At 44.4% G+C, this 20,898-nt stretch overlaps 1 protein-coding gene across 1 annotated transcript in view; it reads right to left on the bottom strand.

The window, feature by feature from the left end:
- LOC311115601 (E3 ubiquitin-protein ligase ZNF598-like) overlaps positions 1-20,898 on the bottom strand; it is a 74,725-nt gene that overhangs the window by 19,833 nt on the left and 33,994 nt on the right. Inside the window, exons 7-8 of the mRNA XM_084190762.1 lie at positions 13,199-13,732; positions 10,060-11,027 (exon numbers count right to left, since the gene is read on the bottom strand). Coding sequence (XP_084046888.1) covers positions 10,060-11,027; positions 13,199-13,732 — 1,502 coding nt within the window. The remainder of the gene's footprint in view (positions 1-10,059; positions 11,028-13,198; positions 13,733-20,898) is intronic.

Raw genomic sequence — 20,898 nt, 5'->3', positions numbered from 1 at the left:
TGTGTGTCGGTCCCTGTCACGTTGGTATAATAACACCACTCTACTATATTTAGTTGTGTGTCGGTCCCTGTCACGTTGGTATAATAACACCACTCTACTATATTTAGTTGTGTGTTGGTCCCTGTCACGTTGGTATAATAACACCACTCTACTATATTTAGTTGTGTTGGTCCCTGTCACGTTGGTATAATAACACCACTCTACTATATTTAGTTGTGTTGGTCCCCGTCACGTTGGTATAATAACACCACTCTACTATATTTAGTTGTGTTGGTCCCCGTCACGTTGGTATAATAACACCACTCTACTATATTTAGTTGTGTGTTGGTCCCTGTCACGTTGGTATAATAACACCACTCTACTATATTTAGTTGTGTGTCGGTCCCTGTCACGTTGGTATAATAACACCACTCTACTATATTTAGTTGTGTGTTGGTCCCTGTCACGTTGGTATAATAACACCACTACTATATTTAGTTGTGTGTTGGTCCCCGTCACGTTGGTATAATAACACCACTCTACTATATTTAGTTGTGTTGGTCCCTGTCACGTTGGTATAATAACACCACTCTACTATATTTAGTTGTGTGTTGGTCCCTGTCACGTTGGTATAATAACACCACTCTACTATATTTAGTTGTGTTGGTCCCTGTCATGTTGGTATAATAACACCACTCTACTATATTTAGTTGTGTTGGTCCCTGTCACGTTGGTATAATAACACCACTCTACTATATTTAGTTGTGTTGGTCCCTGTCACGTTGGTATAATAACACCACTCTACTATATTTAGTTGTGTGTTGGTCCCCGTCACGTTGATATAATAACACCACTCTACTATATTTAGTTGTGTGTCGGTCCCTGTCACGTTGGTATAATAACACCACTCTACTATATTTAGTTGTGTGTCGGTCCCTGTCACGTTGGTATAATAACACCACTCTACTATATTTAGTTGTGTGTTGGTCCCTGTCACGTTGGTATAATAACACCACTCTACTATATTTAGTTGTGTTGGTCCCTGTCACGTTGGTATAATAACACCACTCTACTATATTTAGTTGTGTTGGTCCCCGTCACGTTGGTATAATAACACCACTCTACTATATTTAGTTGTGTGTTGGTCCCCGTCACGTTGGTATAATAACACCACTCTACTATATTTAGTTGTGTGTTGGTCCCTGTCACGTTGGTATAATAACACCACTCTACTATATTTAGTTGTGCTGGTCCCTGTCATGTTGGTATAATAACACCACTCTACTATATTTAGTTGTGTTGGTCCCTGTCACGTTGGTATAATAACACCACTCTACTATATTTAGTTGTGTGTCGGTCCCTGTCACGTTGGTATAATAACACCACTCTACTATATTTAGTTGTGTGTTGGTCCCTGTCACGTTGGTATAATAACACCACTACTATATTTAGTTGTGTGTTGGTCCCCGTCACGTTGGTATAATAACACCACTCTACTATATTTAGTTGTGTTGGTCCCTGTCACGTTGGTATAATAACACCACTCTACTATATTTAGTTGTGTGTTGGTCCCTGTCACGTTGGTATAATAACACCACTCTACTATATTTAGTTGTGTTGGTCCCTGTCATGTTGGTATAATAACACCACTCTACTATATTTAGTTGTGTTGGTCCCTGTCACGTTGGTATAATAACACCACTCTACTATATTTAGTTGTGTGTTGGTCCCCGTCACGTTGATATAATAACACCACTCTACTATATTTAGTTGTGTGTCGGTCCCTGTCACGTTGGTATAATAACACCACTCTACTATATTTAGTTGTGTGTCGGTCCCTGTCACGTTGGTATAATAACACCACTCTACTATATTTAGTTGTGTGTTGGTCCCTGTCACGTTGGTATAATAACACCACTCTACTATATTTAGTTGTGTTGGTCCCTGTCACGTTGGTATAATAACACCACTCTACTATATTTAGTTGTGTTGGTCCCCGTCACGTTGGTATAATAACACCACTCTACTATATTTAGTTGTGTTGGTCCCCGTCACGTTGGTATAATAACACCACTCTACTATATTTAGTTGTGTGTTGGTCCCTGTCACGTTGGTATAATAACACCACTACTATATTTAGTTGTGTGTTGGTCCCTGTCACGTTGGCATAATAACACCACTACTCTATTTAGTTGTGTTTTGGTCCCTGTCACGTTGGTATAATAACACCACTCTACTATATTTAGTTGTGTGTCGGTCCCTGTCACGTTGGTATAATAACACCACTCTACTATATTTAGTTGTGTGTTGGTCCCTGTCACGTTGGTATAATAACACCACTCTACTATATTTAGTTGTGTGTCGGTCCCTGTCACGTTGGTATAATAACACCACTCTACTATATTTAGTTGTGTGTCGGTCCCTGTCACGTTGGTATAATAACACCACTCTACTATATTTAGTTGTGTGTTGGTCCCTGTCACGTTGGTATAATAACACCACTCTACTATATTTAGTTGTGTGTTGGTCCCTGTCACGGTGGTATAATAACACCACTCTACTATATTTAGTTGTGTTGGTCCCTGTCACGTTGGTATAATAACACCACTCTACTATATTTAGTTGTGTGTCGGTCCCTGTCACGTTGGTATAATATCACCACTCTACTATATTTAGTTGTGTGTCGGTCCCTGTCACGTTGGTATAATACCACCACTCTACTATATTTAGTTGTGTGTTGGTCCCTGTCACGTTGGTATAATAACACCACTCTACTATATTTAGTTGTGTGTTGGTCCCTGTCACGTTGGTATAATAACACCACTCTACTATATTTAGTTGTGTGTTGGTCCCTGTCACGTTGGTATAATAACACCACTCTACTATATTTAGTTGTGTGTCGGTCCCTGTCACGTTGGTATAATACCACCACTCTACTATATTTAGTTGTGTGTTGGTCCCTGTCACGTTGGTATAATAACACCACTCTACTATATTTAGTTGTGTGTCTGTCCCCGTCACGTTGGTATAATAACACCACTACTATATTTAGTTGTGTTGGTCCCTGTCACGTTGATATAATAACACCACTCTACTATATTTAGTTGTGTGTTGGTCCACGTCACGTTGGTATAATAACACCACTCTACTATATTTAGTTGTGTGTCTGTCCCCGTCACGTTGGTATAATAACACCACTCTACTATATTTAGTTGTGTGTCTGTCCCCGTCACGTTGGTATAATAACACCACTCTACTATATTTAGTTGTGTGTCGGTCCCTGTCACGTTGGTATAATAACACCACTCTACTATATTTAGTTGTGTGTCGGTCCCTGTCACGTTGGTATAATAACACCACTCTACTATATTTAGTTGTGTGTTGGTCCCTGTCACGTTGGTATAATAACACCACTCTACTATATTTAGTTGTGTGTCTGTCCCCGTCACGTTGGTATAATAACACCACTCTACTATATTTAGTTGTGTTGGTCCCTGTCACGTTGGTATAATAACACCACTCTACTATATTTAGTTGTGTGTCTGTCCCCGTCACGTTGGTATAATAACACCACTCTACTATATTTAGTTGTGTGTTGGTCCACGTCACGTTGGTATAATAACACCACTCTACTATATTTAGTTGTGTGTTGGTCCACGTCACGTTGGTATAATAACACCACTCTACTATATTTAGTTGTGTTGGTCCCCGTCACGTTGGTATAATAACACCACTCTACTATATTTAGTTGTGTGTCAGTCCCTGTCACGTTGGTATAATAACACCACTCTACTATATTTAGTTGTGTTGGTCCCCGTCACGTTGGTATAATAACACCACTCTACTATATTTAGTTGTGTGTCGGTCCCCGTCACGTTGGTATAATAACACCACTCTACTATATTTAGTTGTGTGTTGGTCCCTGTCACGTTGGTATAATAACACCACTACTATATTTAGTTGTGTGTCGGTCCCTGTCACGTTGGTATAATAACACCACTCTACTATATTTAGTTGTGTGTTGGTCCCTGTCACGTTGGTATAATAACACCACTACTATATTTAGTTGTGTGTTGGTCCCTGTCACGTTGGTATAATAACACCACTCTACTATATTTAGTTGTGTGTCGGTCCCTGTCACGTTGGTATAATAACACCACTCTACTATATTTAGTTGTGTTGGTCCCTGTCACGTTGGTATAATAACACCACTCTACTATATTTAGTTGTGTTGGTCCCTGTCACGTTGGTATAATAACACCACTCTACTATATTTAGTTGTGTGTTGGTCCCTGTCACGTTGGTATAATAACACCACTCTACTATATTTAGTTGTGTTGGTCCCTGTCACGTTGGTATAATAACACCACTCTACTATATTTAGTTGTGTGTTGGTCCCTGTCACGTTGGTATAATAACACCACTCTACTATATTTAGTTGTGTTGGTCCCTGTCACGTTGGTATAATAACACCACTCTACTATATTTAGTTGTGTGTTGGTCCCTGTCATGTTGGTATAATAACACCACTCTACTATATTTAGTTGTGTTGGTCCCCGTCACATTGGTATAATAACACCACTCTACTATATTTAGTTGTGTGTCGGTCCCTGTCACGTTGGTATAATAACACCACTCTACTATATTTAGTTGTGTTGGTCCCTGTCACGTTGGTATAATAACACCACTCTACTATATTTAGTTGTGTGTTGGTCCCTGTCACGTTGGTATAATAACACCACTCTACTATATTTAGTTGTGTGTCGGTCCCCGTCACGTTGGTATAATAACACCACTCTACTATATTTAGTTGTGTGTTGGTCCCCGTCACGTTGATATAATAACACCACTCTACTATATTTAGTTGTGTCGGTCCCTGTCACGTTGGTATAATAACACCACTCTACTATATTTAGTTGTGTGTTGGTCCCTGTCACGTTGGTATAATAACACCACTCTACTATATTTAGTTGTGTTGGTCCCTGTCACGTTGGTATAATAACACCACTCTACTATATTTAGTTGTGTGTCGGTCCCTGTCACGTTGGTATAATAACACCACTCTACTATATTTAGTTGTGTGTTGGTCCCTGTCACGTTGGTATAATAACACCACTCTACTATATTTAGTTGTGTTGGTCCCTGTCACGTTGGTATAATAACACCACTCTACTATATTTAGTTGTGTGTCGGTCCCTGTCACGTTGGTATAATAACACCACTCTACTATATTTAGTTGTGTTGGTCCCTGTCACGTTGGTATAATAACACCACTCTACTATATTTAGTTGTGTTGGTCCCTGTCACGTTGGTATAATAACACCACTCTACTATATTTAGTTGTGTGTTGGTCCCTGTCACGTTGGTATAATAACACCACTCTACTATATTTAGTTGTGTTGGTCCCTGTCACGTTGGTATAATAACACCACTCTACTATATTTAGTTGTGTTGGTCCCTGTCACGTTGGTATAATAACACCACTCTACTATATTTAGTTGTGTTGGTCCCTGTCACGTTGGTATAATTACACCACTCTACTATATTTAGTTGTGTGTCTGTCCCCGTCACGTTGGTATAATAACACCACTCTACTATATTTAGTTGTGTGTTGGTCCACGTCACGTTGGTATAATAACACCACTCTACTATATTTAGTTGTGTGTTGGTCCACGTCACGTTGGTATAATAACACCACTCTACTATATTTAGTTGTGTTGGTCCCCGTCACGTTGGTATAATAACACCACTCTACTATATTTAGTTGTGTGTCAGTCCCTGTCACGTTGGTATAATAACACCACTCTACTATATTTAGTTGTGTTGGTCCCCGTCACGTTGGTATAATAACACCACTCTACTATATTTAGTTGTGTGTCGGTCCCCGTCACGTTGGTATAATAACACCACTCTACTATATTTAGTTGTGTGTTGGTCCCTGTCACGTTGGTATAATAACACCACTACTATATTTAGTTGTGTGTCGGTCCCTGTCACGTTGGTATAATAACACCACTCTACTATATTTAGTTGTGTGTTGGTCCCTGTCACGTTGGTATAATAACACCACTACTATATTTAGTTGTGTGTTGGTCCCTGTCACGTTGGTATAATAACACCACTCTACTATATTTAGTTGTGTGTCGGTCCCTGTCACGTTGGTATAATAACACCACTCTACTATATTTAGTTGTGTTGGTCCCTGTCACGTTGGTATAATAACACCACTCTACTATATTTAGTTGTGTTGGTCCCTGTCACGTTGGTATAATAACACCACTCTACTATATTTAGTTGTGTGTTGGTCCCTGTCACGTTGGTATAATAACACCACTCTACTATATTTAGTTGTGTTGGTCCCTGTCACGTTGGTATAATAACACCACTCTACTATATTTAGTTGTGTGTTGGTCCCTGTCACGTTGGTATAATAACACCACTCTACTATATTTAGTTGTGTTGGTCCCTGTCACGTTGGTATAATAACACCACTCTACTATATTTAGTTGTGTGTTGGTCCCTGTCATGTTGGTATAATAACACCACTCTACTATATTTAGTTGTGTTGGTCCCCGTCACATTGGTATAATAACACCACTCTACTATATTTAGTTGTGTGTCGGTCCCTGTCACGTTGGTATAATAACACCACTCTACTATATTTAGTTGTGTTGGTCCCTGTCACGTTGGTATAATAACACCACTCTACTATATTTAGTTGTGTGTTGGTCCCTGTCACGTTGGTATAATAACACCACTCTACTATATTTAGTTGTGTGTCGGTCCCCGTCACGTTGGTATAATAACACCACTCTACTATATTTAGTTGTGTGTTGGTCCCCGTCACGTTGATATAATAACACCACTCTACTATATTTAGTTGTGTCGGTCCCTGTCACGTTGGTATAATAACACCACTCTACTATATTTAGTTGTGTGTTGGTCCCTGTCACGTTGGTATAATAACACCACTCTACTATATTTAGTTGTGTTGGTCCCTGTCACGTTGGTATAATAACACCACTCTACTATATTTAGTTGTGTGTCGGTCCCTGTCACGTTGGTATAATAACACCACTCTACTATATTTAGTTGTGTGTTGGTCCCTGTCACGTTGGTATAATAACACCACTCTACTATATTTAGTTGTGTTGGTCCCTGTCACGTTGGTATAATAACACCACTCTACTATATTTAGTTGTGTGTCGGTCCCTGTCACGTTGGTATAATAACACCACTCTACTATATTTAGTTGTGTTGGTCCCTGTCACGTTGGTATAATAACACCACTCTACTATATTTAGTTGTGTTGGTCCCTGTCACGTTGGTATAATAACACCACTCTACTATATTTAGTTGTGTGTTGGTCCCTGTCACGTTGGTATAATAACACCACTCTACTATATTTAGTTGTGTTGGTCCCTGTCACGTTGGTATAATAACACCACTCTACTATATTTAGTTGTGTTGGTCCCTGTCACGTTGGTATAATAACACCACTCTACTATATTTAGTTGTGTTGGTCCCTGTCACGTTGGTATAATAACACCACTCTACTATATTTAGTTGTGTGTTGGTCCCTGTCACGTTGGTATAATAACACCACTCTACTATATTTAGTTGTGTTGGTCCCCGTCACGTTGGTATAATAACACCACTCTACTATATTTAGTTGTGTGTCGGTCCCTGTCACGTTGGTATAATAACACCACTCTACTATATTTAGTTGTGTTGGTCCCTGTCACGTTGGTATAATAACACCACTCTACTATATTTAGTTGTGTGTTGGTCCCTGTCACGTTGGTATAATAACACCACTCTACTATATTTAGTTGTGTGTCGGTCCCCGTCACGTTGGTATAATAACACCACTCTACTATATTTAGTTGTGTGTTGGTCCCCGTCACGTTGATATAATAACACCACTCTACTATATTTAGTTGTGTCGGTCCCTGTCACGTTGGTATAATAACACCACTCTACTATATTTAGTTGTGTGTTGGTCCCTGTCACGTTGGTATAAAAACACCACTCTACTATATTTAGTTGTGTTGGTCCCTGTCACGTTGGTATAATAACACCACTCTACTATATTTAGTTGTGTGTCGGTCCCTGTCACGTTGGTATAATAACACCACTCTACTATATTTAGTTGTGTGTTGGTCCCTGTCACGTTGGTATAATAACACCACTCTACTATATTTAGTTGTGTTGGTCCCTGTCACGTTGGTATAATAACACCACTCTACTATATTTAGTTGTGTGTTGGTCCCTGTCACGTTGGTATAATAACACCACTCTACTATATTTAGTTGTGTTGGTCCCTTTCACGTTGGTATAATAACACCACTCTACTATATTTAGTTGTGTGTTGGTCCCTGTCACGTTGGTATAATAACACCACTCTACTATATTTAGTTGTGTTGGTCCCTGTCACGTTGGTATAATAACACCACTCTACTATATTTAGTTGTGTTGGTCCCTGTCACGTTGGTATAATAACACCACTCTACTATATTTAGTTGTGTGTCGGTCCCTGTCACGTTGGTATAATAACACCACTCTACTATATTTAGTTGTGTGTTGGTCCCTGTCACGTTGGTATAATAACACCACTCTACTATATTTAGTTGTGTGTCTGTCCCCGTCACGTTGGTATAATAACACCACTCTACTATATTTAGTTGTGTTGGTCCCTGTCACGTTGGTATAATAACACCACTCTACTATATTTAGTTGTGTTGGTCCCTGTCACGTTGGTATAATAACACCACTCTACTATATTTAGTTGTGTGTCGGTCCCCGTCACGTTGGTATAATAACACCACTCTACTATATTTAGTTGTGTGTTGGTCCCTGTCACGTTGGTATAATAACACCACTCTACTATATTTAGTTGTGTTGGTCCCTGTCACGTTGGTATAATAACACCACTCTACTATATTTAGTTGTGTTGGTCCCTGTCACGTTGGTATAATAACACCACTCTACTATATTTAGTTGTGTGTCGGTCCCTGTCACGTTGGTATAATAACACCACTCTACTATATTTAGTTGTGTTGGTCCCTGTCACGTTGGTATAATAACACCACTCTACTATATTTAGTTGTGTGTTGGTCCCTGTCACGTTGGTATAATAACACCACTCTACTATATTTAGTTGTGTGTTGGTCCCTGTCACGTTGGTATAATAACACCACTACTATATTTAGTTGTGTGTTGGTCCCTGTCACGTTGATATAATAACACCACTCTACTATATTTAGTTGTGTTGGTCCCTGTCACGTTGGTATAATAACACCACTCTACTATATTTAGTTGTGTGTTGGTCCCTGTCACGTTGGTATAATAACACCACTCTACTATATTTAGTTGTGTGTTGGTCCCTGTCACGTTGGTATAATAACACCACTACTATATTTAGTTGTGTGTTGGTCCCTGTCACGTTGGTATAATAACACCACTCTACTATATTTAGTTGTGTGTTGGTCCCCGTCACGTTGATATAATAACACCACTCTACTATATTTAGTTGTGTTGGTCCCTGTCACGTTGGTATAATAACACCACTCTACTATATTTAGTTGTGTTGGTCCCTGTCACGTTGGTATAATAACACCACTCTACTATATTTAGTTGTGTTGGTCCCTGTCACGTTGGTATAATAACACCAATCTACTATATTACATTGTGGGAGGACGCCCTAATGCGTTGCCCACCATTTTACATTTTAGTCATTTAGCAGACGCTGTCATCCAGAGCGACTTACGGTTAGTGACTGCATACATTTTTCATACTGGCCCCCCTTGTGGGAATCGAACCCACAACCCTGGCGTTGCAAGCGCCATGCTCTACCAACTGAGCTACAGGAGGCACCCCAATGCATATGGATGTCCGTTAAATTTCTCAAATGTCCGGAAAAATTGAAAAATCTTACCGGTCACGTTGCCCGGCGCCAAATGTTCCTACCGGAAACCCCTGCTAACGCCCCTAAACCCTACCAGCGGTGATACTGCACAACTGGCACGTAGAAATGTATTGTGTAGAGCAGATATGAACGGGTTAGGGAGAGGTCTGTACCTGGGGGGGGTTTCCTGGAGATGAGGGCAGGGAACTCCTCCTCTACTTCCAGGGGGGGTTCAGGCTGCGCTTTGGGGAGGGGGGCCACTGTGATTGGTTTATCCAGGTGGCCGTTAGCCAATCCACCTGCTTTGACCGTTGCTTTTACAGCGGCTTTAACCGCCGCCGTTGTCGTCGCGGCAACCATTGGTTTGGAGGCGTGGCTCTCCGGAACGTTCTCCTTCTGTACCCTGGAGACCGTTTCCATGGGGACAGGAACTTTGTTCCCAAGTGATGATGGAGGGGGCGTGGCCTGTTGTTGTTTCTTCTTCTTGGCTGTCTTGGATGTGGGGATAGGGGCGGGACTAGGAGTGGGGATAGAGGTCACAGGGGAGGGCTTAGAGGTCGGCGGGAGGGGCTTAGAGGTCGGCGGGAGGGGCTTAGAGGTCGGCGGGAGGGGCTTAGAGGTCGGCGGGAGGGGCTTAGAGACAGTGGGGGCAGACTTGGAGGGTCCTTTGACGATGAGAAGAGAGGAGATATCCAACATGGTCGGAACTGCTCGGTGCTCCTGCATCGTCTTGGCACCGCCGTTGTCATCGTCAGAGGGGGGGGAGGGGCGGCGGGCGGGGGGCTTCTTCCTCCGAGAGGAAGAGGAGGAGAGGAGCTGGGGGCCGGCGGGGAGAGGGAGAGGAGGGTTGTTAGGGGGAGGTCTAGAGGAAGAGGATGAGGAGGGAAGGATGACTGTCTTGGAGGCGTTGCTGCTGCCGGCTTGGCTCCAGGCTGAGGTCGCTCCGCCAGCTGGTCTGGGAGAGCGGATCTTAGAGACCAGGGCAGGGAAGTCTTCTTCTTGGAAGGAGGAGTGCTTCCTGGGTTGGGCGGAGTAGGCGGGGGTCATGGGGGTCGTAACCATGGCAGCAGATAGACTGGGGAAGTCATCCTCCTTCATAGGGACCTGGGCGGGAGTCTTCAGGGCTGGGGGGGGCTTTACACTGTAACATACACATTAATATATACCTATAACATTACATACAGTGGGGGAAAAAAGTATATAGAGATAAATAGATATGGGTTAGAGATATATAGATATGGGTTAGAGATATATAGATATGGGTTAGAGATATATAGATATGGGTTAGAGATATATAGATATGGGTTAGAGATATATAGATATGGGTTAGAGATATATAGATTTGGGTTAGAGATATATAGATATGGGTTAGAGATATATAGATATGGGTTAGAGATATATAGATATGGGTTAGAGATATATAGATATGGGTTAGAGATCTATAGATATGGGTTAGAGATCTATAGATATGGGTTAGAGATAGAGATATATAGATATGGGTTAGAGATATATAGATATGGGTTAGAGATATATAGATATGGGTTAGAGATATATAGATATGGGTTAGAGATATATAGATATGGGTTAGAGATATATAGATATGGGTTAGAGATATATAGATATGGGTTAGAGATATATACAGTGGGGAAAAAAAGTATTTAGTCAGCCACCAATTGTGCAAGTTCTCCCACTTAAAAATATGAGAGAGGCCTGTAATTTTCATCATAGGTACACGTCAACTATGACAGACAAATTGAGAAAAAAAGATCCAGAAAATCACATTGTAGGATTTTTAATGAATTTATTTGCAAATTATGGTGGAAAATAAGTATTTGGTCACCTACAAACAAGCAAGATTTCTGGCTCTCACAGACCTGTAACTTCTTCTTTAAGAGGCTCCTCTGTCCTCCACTCGTTACCTGTATTAATGGCACCTGTTTGAACTTGTTATCAGTATAAAAGACACCTGTCCACAACCTCAAACAGTCACACTCCAAACTCCACTATGGCCAAGACCAAAGAGCTGTCAAAGGACACCAGAAACAAAATTGTAGACCTGCACCAGGCTGGGAAGACTGAATCTGCAATAGGTAAGCAGCTTGGTTTGAAGAAATCAACTGTGGGAGCAATTATTAGGAAATGGAAGACATACAAGACCACTGATAATCTCCCTTGATCTGGGGCTCCACGCAAGATCTCACCCCGTGGGGTCAAAATGATCACAAGAACGGTGAGCAAAAATCCCAGAACCACACGGGGGGACCTAGTGAATGACCTGCAGAGAGCTGGGACCAAAGTAACAAAGCCTACCATCAGTAACACACTACGCCGCCAGGGACTCAAATCCTGCAGTGCCAGACGTGTCCCCCTGCTTAAGCCAGTACATGTCCAGGCCCGTCTGAAGTTTGCTTGAGTATATTTGGATGATCCAGAAGAGGATTGGGAGAATGTCATATGGTCAGATGAAACCAAAATAGAACTTTTTGGTAAAAACTAAACTCGTCGTGTTTGGAGGACAAAGAATGCTGAGTTGCATCCAAAGAACACCATACCTACTGTGAAGCATGGGGGTGGAAACATCATGCTTTGGGGCTGTTTTTCTGCAAAGGGACCAGGACGACTGATCCGTGTAAAGGAAAGAATGAATGGGGCCATGTATCGTGAGATTTTGAGTGAAAACTTCCTTCCATCAGCAAGGGCATTGAAGATGAAACGTGGCTGGGTCTTTCAGCATGACAATGATCCCAAACACACCGCCCAGGCAACAAAGGAGTGGCTTCGTAAGAAGCATTTCAAGGTCCTGGAGTAGCCTAGCCAGTCTCCAGATCTCAACCCCATAGAAAATCTTTGGAGGGAGTTGAAAGTCCGTGTTGCCCAGCGACAGCCCCAAAACATCACTGCTCTAGAGGAGATCTGCATGGAGGAATGGGCCAAAATACCAGCAACAGTGTGTGAAAACCTTGTGAAGACTTACAGAAAACGTTTGACCTGTGTCATTGCCAACAAAGGGTATATAACAAAGTATTGAGAAACTTTTGTTATTGACCAAATACTTATTTTCCACCATAATTTGCAAATAAATTCATTAAAAATCCTACAATGTGATTTTCTGGATTTTTTTTTCTCATTTTGTCTGTCAAAGTTGACGTGTACCTATGATGAAAATTACAGGCCTCTCATCTTTTTAAGTGGGAGAACTTGCACAATTGGTGGCTGACTAAATACTTTTTTCCCCCCACTGTATACCTATAACATAACATACATCACTACAAAAGAGACCTGGGAAGGGGTCAGGAGGGCTGGAACATTCACCTGGAGGTGGGGGCTGCAGCCCCCAGGAGAGCAGGGAAGTCCTCTCCAGTCTGAGGGTTACTCTTCATGGTCCTCACTGGGGGAGCTTCAGGTGGAGGTTTGATAGGAACACTCCTGTGTCTCTCCTCAGTCTCCATCCTCTCCGGTCTCTCCATCATCCTCTCCGGTCTCTCCATCCTCCTCTCCGGTCTCTCCATCATCCTCTCCGGTCTCTCCATCCTCCTCTCCGGTCTCTCCATCCTCCTCTCCGGTCTCTCCATCATCCTCTCCGGTCTCTCCATCATCCTCTCCGGTCTCTCCATCATCCTCTCCGGTCTCTCCATCATCCTCTCCGGTCTCTCCATCATCCTCTCCGGTCTCTCCATCATCCTCTCCGGTCTCTCCATCATCCTCTCCGGTCTCTCCATCCTCTCCTCTTTGCGGTATTTGGGTGCTCCGCTCCTGTCCTGGGCGTCTCCTCCTCTGTCTTCCTGTCTCCTCTGCTGCATCATAGAGGCTCGGACTGCTACTGCCATCTCCCTGTCCTCCTCCTCACTACCAACACAACATTGTTATATGTCTACCACAGTACGAGTCATAATACCCAGAAAACCTAGTGGTGAAAACACGCAAAACGGTTCCAATCGGTTTTTTTCCCCCCACCATTCATTTGATCCATTGTAAATTTTAGAAATCACTTCAAATAAGGACTGTGTTTCTTGCAGGCTTACCCTGGCGTGACGTTTCGATAACCATGTAAATCTCTCTAGGACAAGGTGACTTTTATCAATATACTTGCCTGGATTTACACCCCAAAAAATGATTAGCTGCTAATGTGGCTATCATACAGAACTACCAATGCCTGTCTCAAGCTTCACGTCGCTCACCAGGGGCCATGATGATCTGGACGAGACTGACGAATTAAGGCAAAGGTAAGAATCTCTGGATTAACTAATGTTAGCTAAATGTAGGAATTAATAAATTGGCTAAAGTTGTTTAAAAATTCTGTGAACTGTCTTGAGCAGGTTTTTCATAGAAAACGCTCGCTCATGGTTAGCTAGTTAGCAACATTAGCCTGGCTAGACGGCTACATTAGCAGTCTATTAGCTAGTTAGCAACATTAGCCTGGCTAGACGGCTACATTAGCAGTCTATTAGCTAGTTAGCAACATTAGCCTGGCTAGATGGCTACATTAGCAGTCTATTAGCTAGTTAGCAACATTAGCCTGGCTAGATGGCTACATTAGCAGTCTATTAGCTAGTTAGCAACATTAGCCTGGCTAGATGGCTACATTAGCAGTCTATTAGCTAGTTAGCAACATTAGCCTGGCTAGATGGCTACATTAGCAGTCTATTAGCTAGTTAGCAACATTAGCCTGGCTAGATGGCTACATTAGCAGTCTATTTGTCTAGCCATTTAAATGCATGAGAAATTCATAACTTTCTTTGGATTTTATAAACCAACAGTCCAGCTTGCTAGTTAACTAGCTAGCTAACTTAGATGGTGAAGCTAGGGCGAGGTGCTCATGATAATGTTTGTTTGTGTCTGTGGGTGAGGGTGAGGGGTGGGTAGCCTACTTCAAGTACTACTTGATTTATAGCTACCTGTATTATTTAGTCTGGCTTTTTTGAGAGGTTTCCGAGATGGACTGATTAGCATCCTCTCGAGTCAACAGTGTGCTTCCTGTACTGCAGGAAGACATTGATCTGTTTGCTGTTACCCCTCTGGACAGCAGATCATTTCGTATAGCTAGTAGGCGAGGTTATGGAATCTTATTTAGATCTACCTGCTATGGTGGCTTTTAAATTAAATTGGTATTCACACGTTGGTTTAAAAGGTAGAATTACTGTCATGTTACTGATGCCAAATTGCAAACCTTATTTGTACCTTCTCTATTCCAGAACCAATGGGTGTGCCTGAGTCTCATCACCTCTCAACCAGGTCAGCTGTTTCAACCTGGAACACTATTCTGAGTCTCATCACCTCTCAACCAGGTCAGCTGTTTCAACCTGGAACACTGTTCTGAGTCTCATCACCTCTCAACTAGGTCAGCTGTTTCAACCTGGAACACTGTTCTGAGTCTCATCACCTCTCAACCAGGTCAGCTGTTTCAACCTGGAACACTGTTCTGAGTCTCATCACCTCTCAACCAGGTCAGCTGTTTCAACCTGGAACACTATTCTGAGTCTCATCACCTCTCAACCAGGTCAGCTGTTTCAACCTGGAACACTATTCTGAGTCTCATCACCTCTCAACCAGGTCAGCTGTTTCAACCTGGAACACTATTCTGAGTCTCATCACCTCTCAACCAGGTCAGCTGTTTCAACCTGGAACACTGTTCTGAGTCTCATCACCTCTCCACTAGGTCAGCTGTTTCAACCTGGAACACTATGTCTGAGTCTCATCACCTCTCAACCAGGTCAGCTGTTTCAACCTGGAACACTGTTCTCCAGCTTTGGTCGGTTTCAGTCATTGCAGGAAGTCCTGAAGAGCAGGAGTGTGTGCAGGGTTTTGTCCCAGCCCAGCTGTAACACCTGACTTAAATAATCAACATACCGAATCACGGCGACAGGCTATGATTTTTAATCAGGTATGAGCTGGAACAAGGGCTTATATACACTCCTGCCATTCAGACCTGGGCTGGGCTGGAACAAGGGCTTATATACACTCCTGCCATTCAGACCTGGGCTGGGCTGGAACAAGGGCTTATATACACTCCTGCCATTCAGACCTGGGCTGGGCTGGAACAAGGGCTTATATACACTCCTGCCATTCAGACCTGGGCTGGGCTGGAACAAGGGCTTATATACACTCCTGCCATTCAGACCTGGGCTGGGCTGGAACAAGGGCTTATATACACTCCTGCCATTCAGACCTGGGCTGGGCTGGAACAAGGGCTTATATACACTCCTGCCATTCAGACCTGGGCTGGGCTGGAACAAGGGCTTATATACACTTCTGCCATTCAGACCTGGGCTGGGCTGGAACAAGGGCTTATATACACTCCTGCCATTCAGACCTGGGCTGGGCTGGAACAAGGGCTTATATACACTCCTGCCATTCAGACCTGGGCTGGGCTGGAACAAGGGCTTATATACACTCCTGCCATTCAGACCTGGGCTGGGCTGGAACAAGGGCTTATATACACTCCTGCCATTCAGACCTGGGCTGGGCTGGAACAAGGGCTTATATACACTCCTGCCATTCAGACCTGGGCTGGGCTGGAACAAGGGCTTATATACACTCCTGCCATTCAGACCTGGGCTGGGCTGGAACAAGGGCTTATATACACTCCTGCCATTCAGACCTGGGCTGGGCTGGAACAAGGGCTTATATACACTCCTGCCATTCAGACCTGGGCTGGGCTGGAACAAGGGCTTATATACACTTCTGCCATTCAGACCTGGGCTGGGCTGGAACAAGGGCTTATATACACTCCTGCCATTCAGACCTGGGCTGGGCTGGAACAAGGGCTTATATACACTCCTGCCATTCAGACCTGGGCTGGGCTGGAACAAGGGCTTATATACACTTCTGCCATTCAGACCTGGGCTGGGCTGGAACAAGGGCTTATATACACTCCTGCCATTCAGACCTGGGCTGAGCTGGAACAAGGGCTTATATACACTCCTGCCATTCAGACCTGGGCTGGGCTGGAACAAGGGCTTATATACACTCCTGCCATTCAGACCTGGGCTGGGCTGGAACAAGGGCTTATATACACTCCTGCCATTCAGACCTGGGCTGGGCTGGAACAAGGGCTTATATACACTCCTGCCATTCAGACCTGGGCTGAGCTGGAACAAGGGCTTATATACACTCCTGCCATTCAGACCTGGGCTGGGCTGGAACAAGGGCTTATATACACTCCTGCCATTCAGACCTGGGCTGGGCTGGAACAAGGGCTTATATACACTCCTGCCATTCAGACCTGGGCTGGGCTGGAACAAGGGCTTATATACACTCCTGCCATTCAGACCTGGGCTGGGCTGGAACAAGGGCTTATATACACTCCTGCCATTCAGACCTGGGCTGAGCTGGAACAAGGGCTTATATACACTCCTGCCATTCAGACCTGGGCTGGGCTGGAACAAGGGCTTATATACACTCCTGCCATTCAGACCTGGGCTGGGCTGGAACAAGGGCTTATATACACTCCTGCCATTCAGACCTGGGCTGGGCTGGAACAAGGGCTTATATACACTCCTGCCATTCAGACCTGGGCTGGGCTGGAACAAGGGCTTATATACACTCCTGCCATTCAGACCTGGGCTGGGCTGGAACAAGGGCTTATATACACTCCTGCCATTCAGACCTGGGCTGGGCTGGAACAAGGGCTTATATACACTCCTGCCATTCAGACCTGGGCTGGGCTGGAACAAGGGCTTATATACACTCCTGCCATTCAGACCTGGGCTGGGCTGGAACAAGGGCTTATATACACTCCTGCCATTCAGACCTGGGCTGGGCTGGAACAAGGGCTTATATACACTCCTGCCATTCAGACCTGGGCTGGGCTGGAACAAGGGCTTATATACACTCCTGCCATTCAGACCTGGGCTGGGCTGGAACAAGGGCTTATATACACTCCTGCCATTCAGACCTGGGCTGGGCTGGAACAAGGGCTTATATACACTCCTGCCATTCAGACCTGGGCTGGGCTGGAACAAGGGCTTATATACACTCCTGCCATTCAGACCTGGGCTGGGCTGGAACAAGGGCTTATATACACTCCTGCCATTCAGACCTGGGCTGGGCTGGAACAAGGGCTTATATACACTTCTGCCATTCAGACCTGGGCTGGGCTGGAACAAGGGCTTATATACACTTCTGCCATTCAGACCTGGGCTGGGCTGGAACAAGGGCTTATATACACTTCTGCCATTCAGACCTGGGCTGGGCTGGAACAAGGGCTTATATACACTTCTGCCATTCAGACCTGGGCTGGGCTGGAACAAGGGCTTATATACACTCCTGCCATTCAGACCTGGGCTGGGCTGGAACAAGGGCTTATATACACTCCTGCCATTCAGACCTGGGCTGGGCTGGAACAAGGGCTTATATACACTTCTGCCATTCAGACCTGGGCTGGGCTGGAACAAGGGCTTATATACACTCCTGCCATTCAGACCTGGGCTGGGCTGGAACAAGGGCTTATATACACTTCTGCCATTCAGACCTGGGCTGGGCTGGAACAAGGGCTTATATACACTTCTGCCATTCAGACCTGGGCTGGGCTGGAACAAGGGCTTATATACACTTCTGCCATTCAGACCTGGGCTGGGCTGGAACAAGGGCTTATATACACTCCTGCCATTCAGACCTGGGCTGGGCTGGAACAAGGGCTTATATACACTCCTGCCATTCAGCTCTGGAGCTGTCCACCCCTTTAAGGCATCAGTGATCTCCGTAATTATTGGGACAGTGAAGCATTTTTTCTTCTTTTGTCTCTTGAAATTAAACAATGATGAAGTTAAAGTGCAGACTGTCCTCTTTAATTTGAGGGTATTTTCATCCATATCGGGCGAACCGTTTAGAAACTACAGCACCTTTTGTACATAGATCCCCCCCATTTTAGCGGACCAAAAGTAGTGGGACAAATTCACTTATATGTGTATTAAAGTAGTAAAGGGTTAAGTATTTGGTCCCATATTGAATCTGAGAGTAAATATAGTTGAATATATTAATAAAAAGTCACCTTGTCCGAGAGAGATTCACCACGGTTATCGAAACGTCACGCCAGAGTAACCATGGTTATCGAAACGTCACGCCAGGGTAACCATGGTTATCGAAACGCCACGCCAGGGTAAGCCTGCACGAAACACAGGCCTTGTTTGAAGTGGTTCTAAAATCCACAATGGATCAAATTAATGGTAAAAACTAATTGGAAACCACTTCCGTGTTTGACCGCTAGGTTTCATGGGTATTATGAAGCATCCACTGTGGGGCTCAATTAAAAAGGGGAAGTTGGGTATTTTACAACTTGATGTTAGGATGGTTCCTCACCCTGACAGTAGTCTATGGGGCCAGGAGAAACTGGAATTAGGATGGTTCCTCACCCTGACAGTAGTCTATGGGGCCAGGAGAAACTGGAATTAGGATGGTTCCTCACCCTGACAGTAGTCTATGGGGCCAGGAGAAACTGGAATTAGGATGGTTCCTCACCCTGACAGTAGTCTATGGGGCCAGGAGAAACTGGAATTAGGATGGTTCCTCACCCTGACAGTAGTCTATGGGGCCAGGAGAAACTGGAATTAGGATGGTTCCTCACCCTGACAGTAGTCTATGGGGCCAGGAGAAACTGGAATTAGGATGGTTCCTCACCCTGACAGTAGTCTATGGGGCCAGGAGAAACTGGAATTAGGATGGTTCCTCACCCTGACAGTAGTCTATGGGGCCAGGAGAAACTGGAATTAGGATGGTTCCTCACCCTGACAGTAGTCTATGGGGCCAGGAGAAACTGGAATTAGGATGGTTCCTCACCCTGACAGTAGTCTATGGGGCCAGGAGAAACTGGAATTAGGATGGTTCCTCACCCTGACAGTAGCCTATGGGGCCAGGAGAAACTGGAATTAGGATGGTTCCTCACCCTGACAGTAGCCTATGGGCCAGGAGAAACTGGAATTAGGATGGTTCCTCACCCTGACAGTAGCCTATGGGGCCAGGAGAAACTGGAATTAGGATGGTTCCTCACCCTGACAGTAGTCTATGGGGCCAGGAGAAACTGGAATTAGGATGGTTCCTCACCCTGACAGTAGCCTATGGGGCCAGGAGAAACTGGAATTAGGATGGTTCCTCACCCTGACAGTAGTCTATGGGGCCAGGAGAAACTGGAATTAGGATGGTTCCTCACCCTGACAGTAGCCTATGGGGCCAGGAGAAACTGGAATTAGGATGGTTCCTCACCCTGACAGTAGTCTATGGGGCCAGGAGAAACTGGAATTAGGATGGTTCCTCACCCTGACAGTAGCCTATGGGGCCAGGAGAAACTGGAATTAGGATGGTTCCTCACCCTGACAGTAGCCTATGGGCCAGGAGAAACTGGAATTAGGATGGTTCCTCACCCTGACAGTAGCCTATGGGGCCAGGAGAAACTGGAATTAGGATGGTTCCTCACCCTGACAGTAGTCTATGGGGCCAGGAGAAACTGGAATTAGGATGGTTCCTCACCCTGACAGTAGTCTATGGGGCCAGGAGAAACTGGAATTAGGATGGTTCCTCACCCTGACAGTAGTCTATGGGGCCAGGAGAAACTGGAATTAGGATGGTTCCTCACCCTGACAGTAGTCTATGGGGCCAGGAGAAACGAATTAGGATGGTTCCTCACCCTGACAGTAGCCTATGGGGCCAGGAGAAACTGGAATTAGGATGGTTCCTCACCCTGACAGTAGTCTATGGGGCCAGGAGAAACTGGAATTAGGATGGTTCCTCACCCTGACAGTAGTCTATGGGGCCAGGAGAAACTGGAATTAGGATGGTTCCTCACCCTGACAGTAGCCTATGGGGCCAGGAGAAACTGGAATTAGGATGGTTCCTCACCCTGACAGTAGTCTATGGGGCCAGGAGAAACTGGAATTAGGATGGTTCCTCACCCTGACAGTAGTCTATGGGGCCAGGAGAAACTGGAATTAGGATGGTTCCTCACCCTGACAGTAGTCTATGGGGCCAGGAGAAACTGGAATTAGGATGGTTCCTCACCCTGACAGTAGTCTATGGGGCCA

This window comes from Coregonus lavaretus (assembly GCF_964263955.1).
Source record: "Coregonus lavaretus genome assembly, contig: HAP1_SCAFFOLD_145, whole genome shotgun sequence".
Classification (NCBI taxonomy): Eukaryota; Metazoa; Chordata; class Actinopteri; order Salmoniformes; family Salmonidae; genus Coregonus; species Coregonus lavaretus.
Note: the sequence above shows the minus strand (reverse complement) of the source record. Positions and strands in the feature narration are given on the sequence as shown.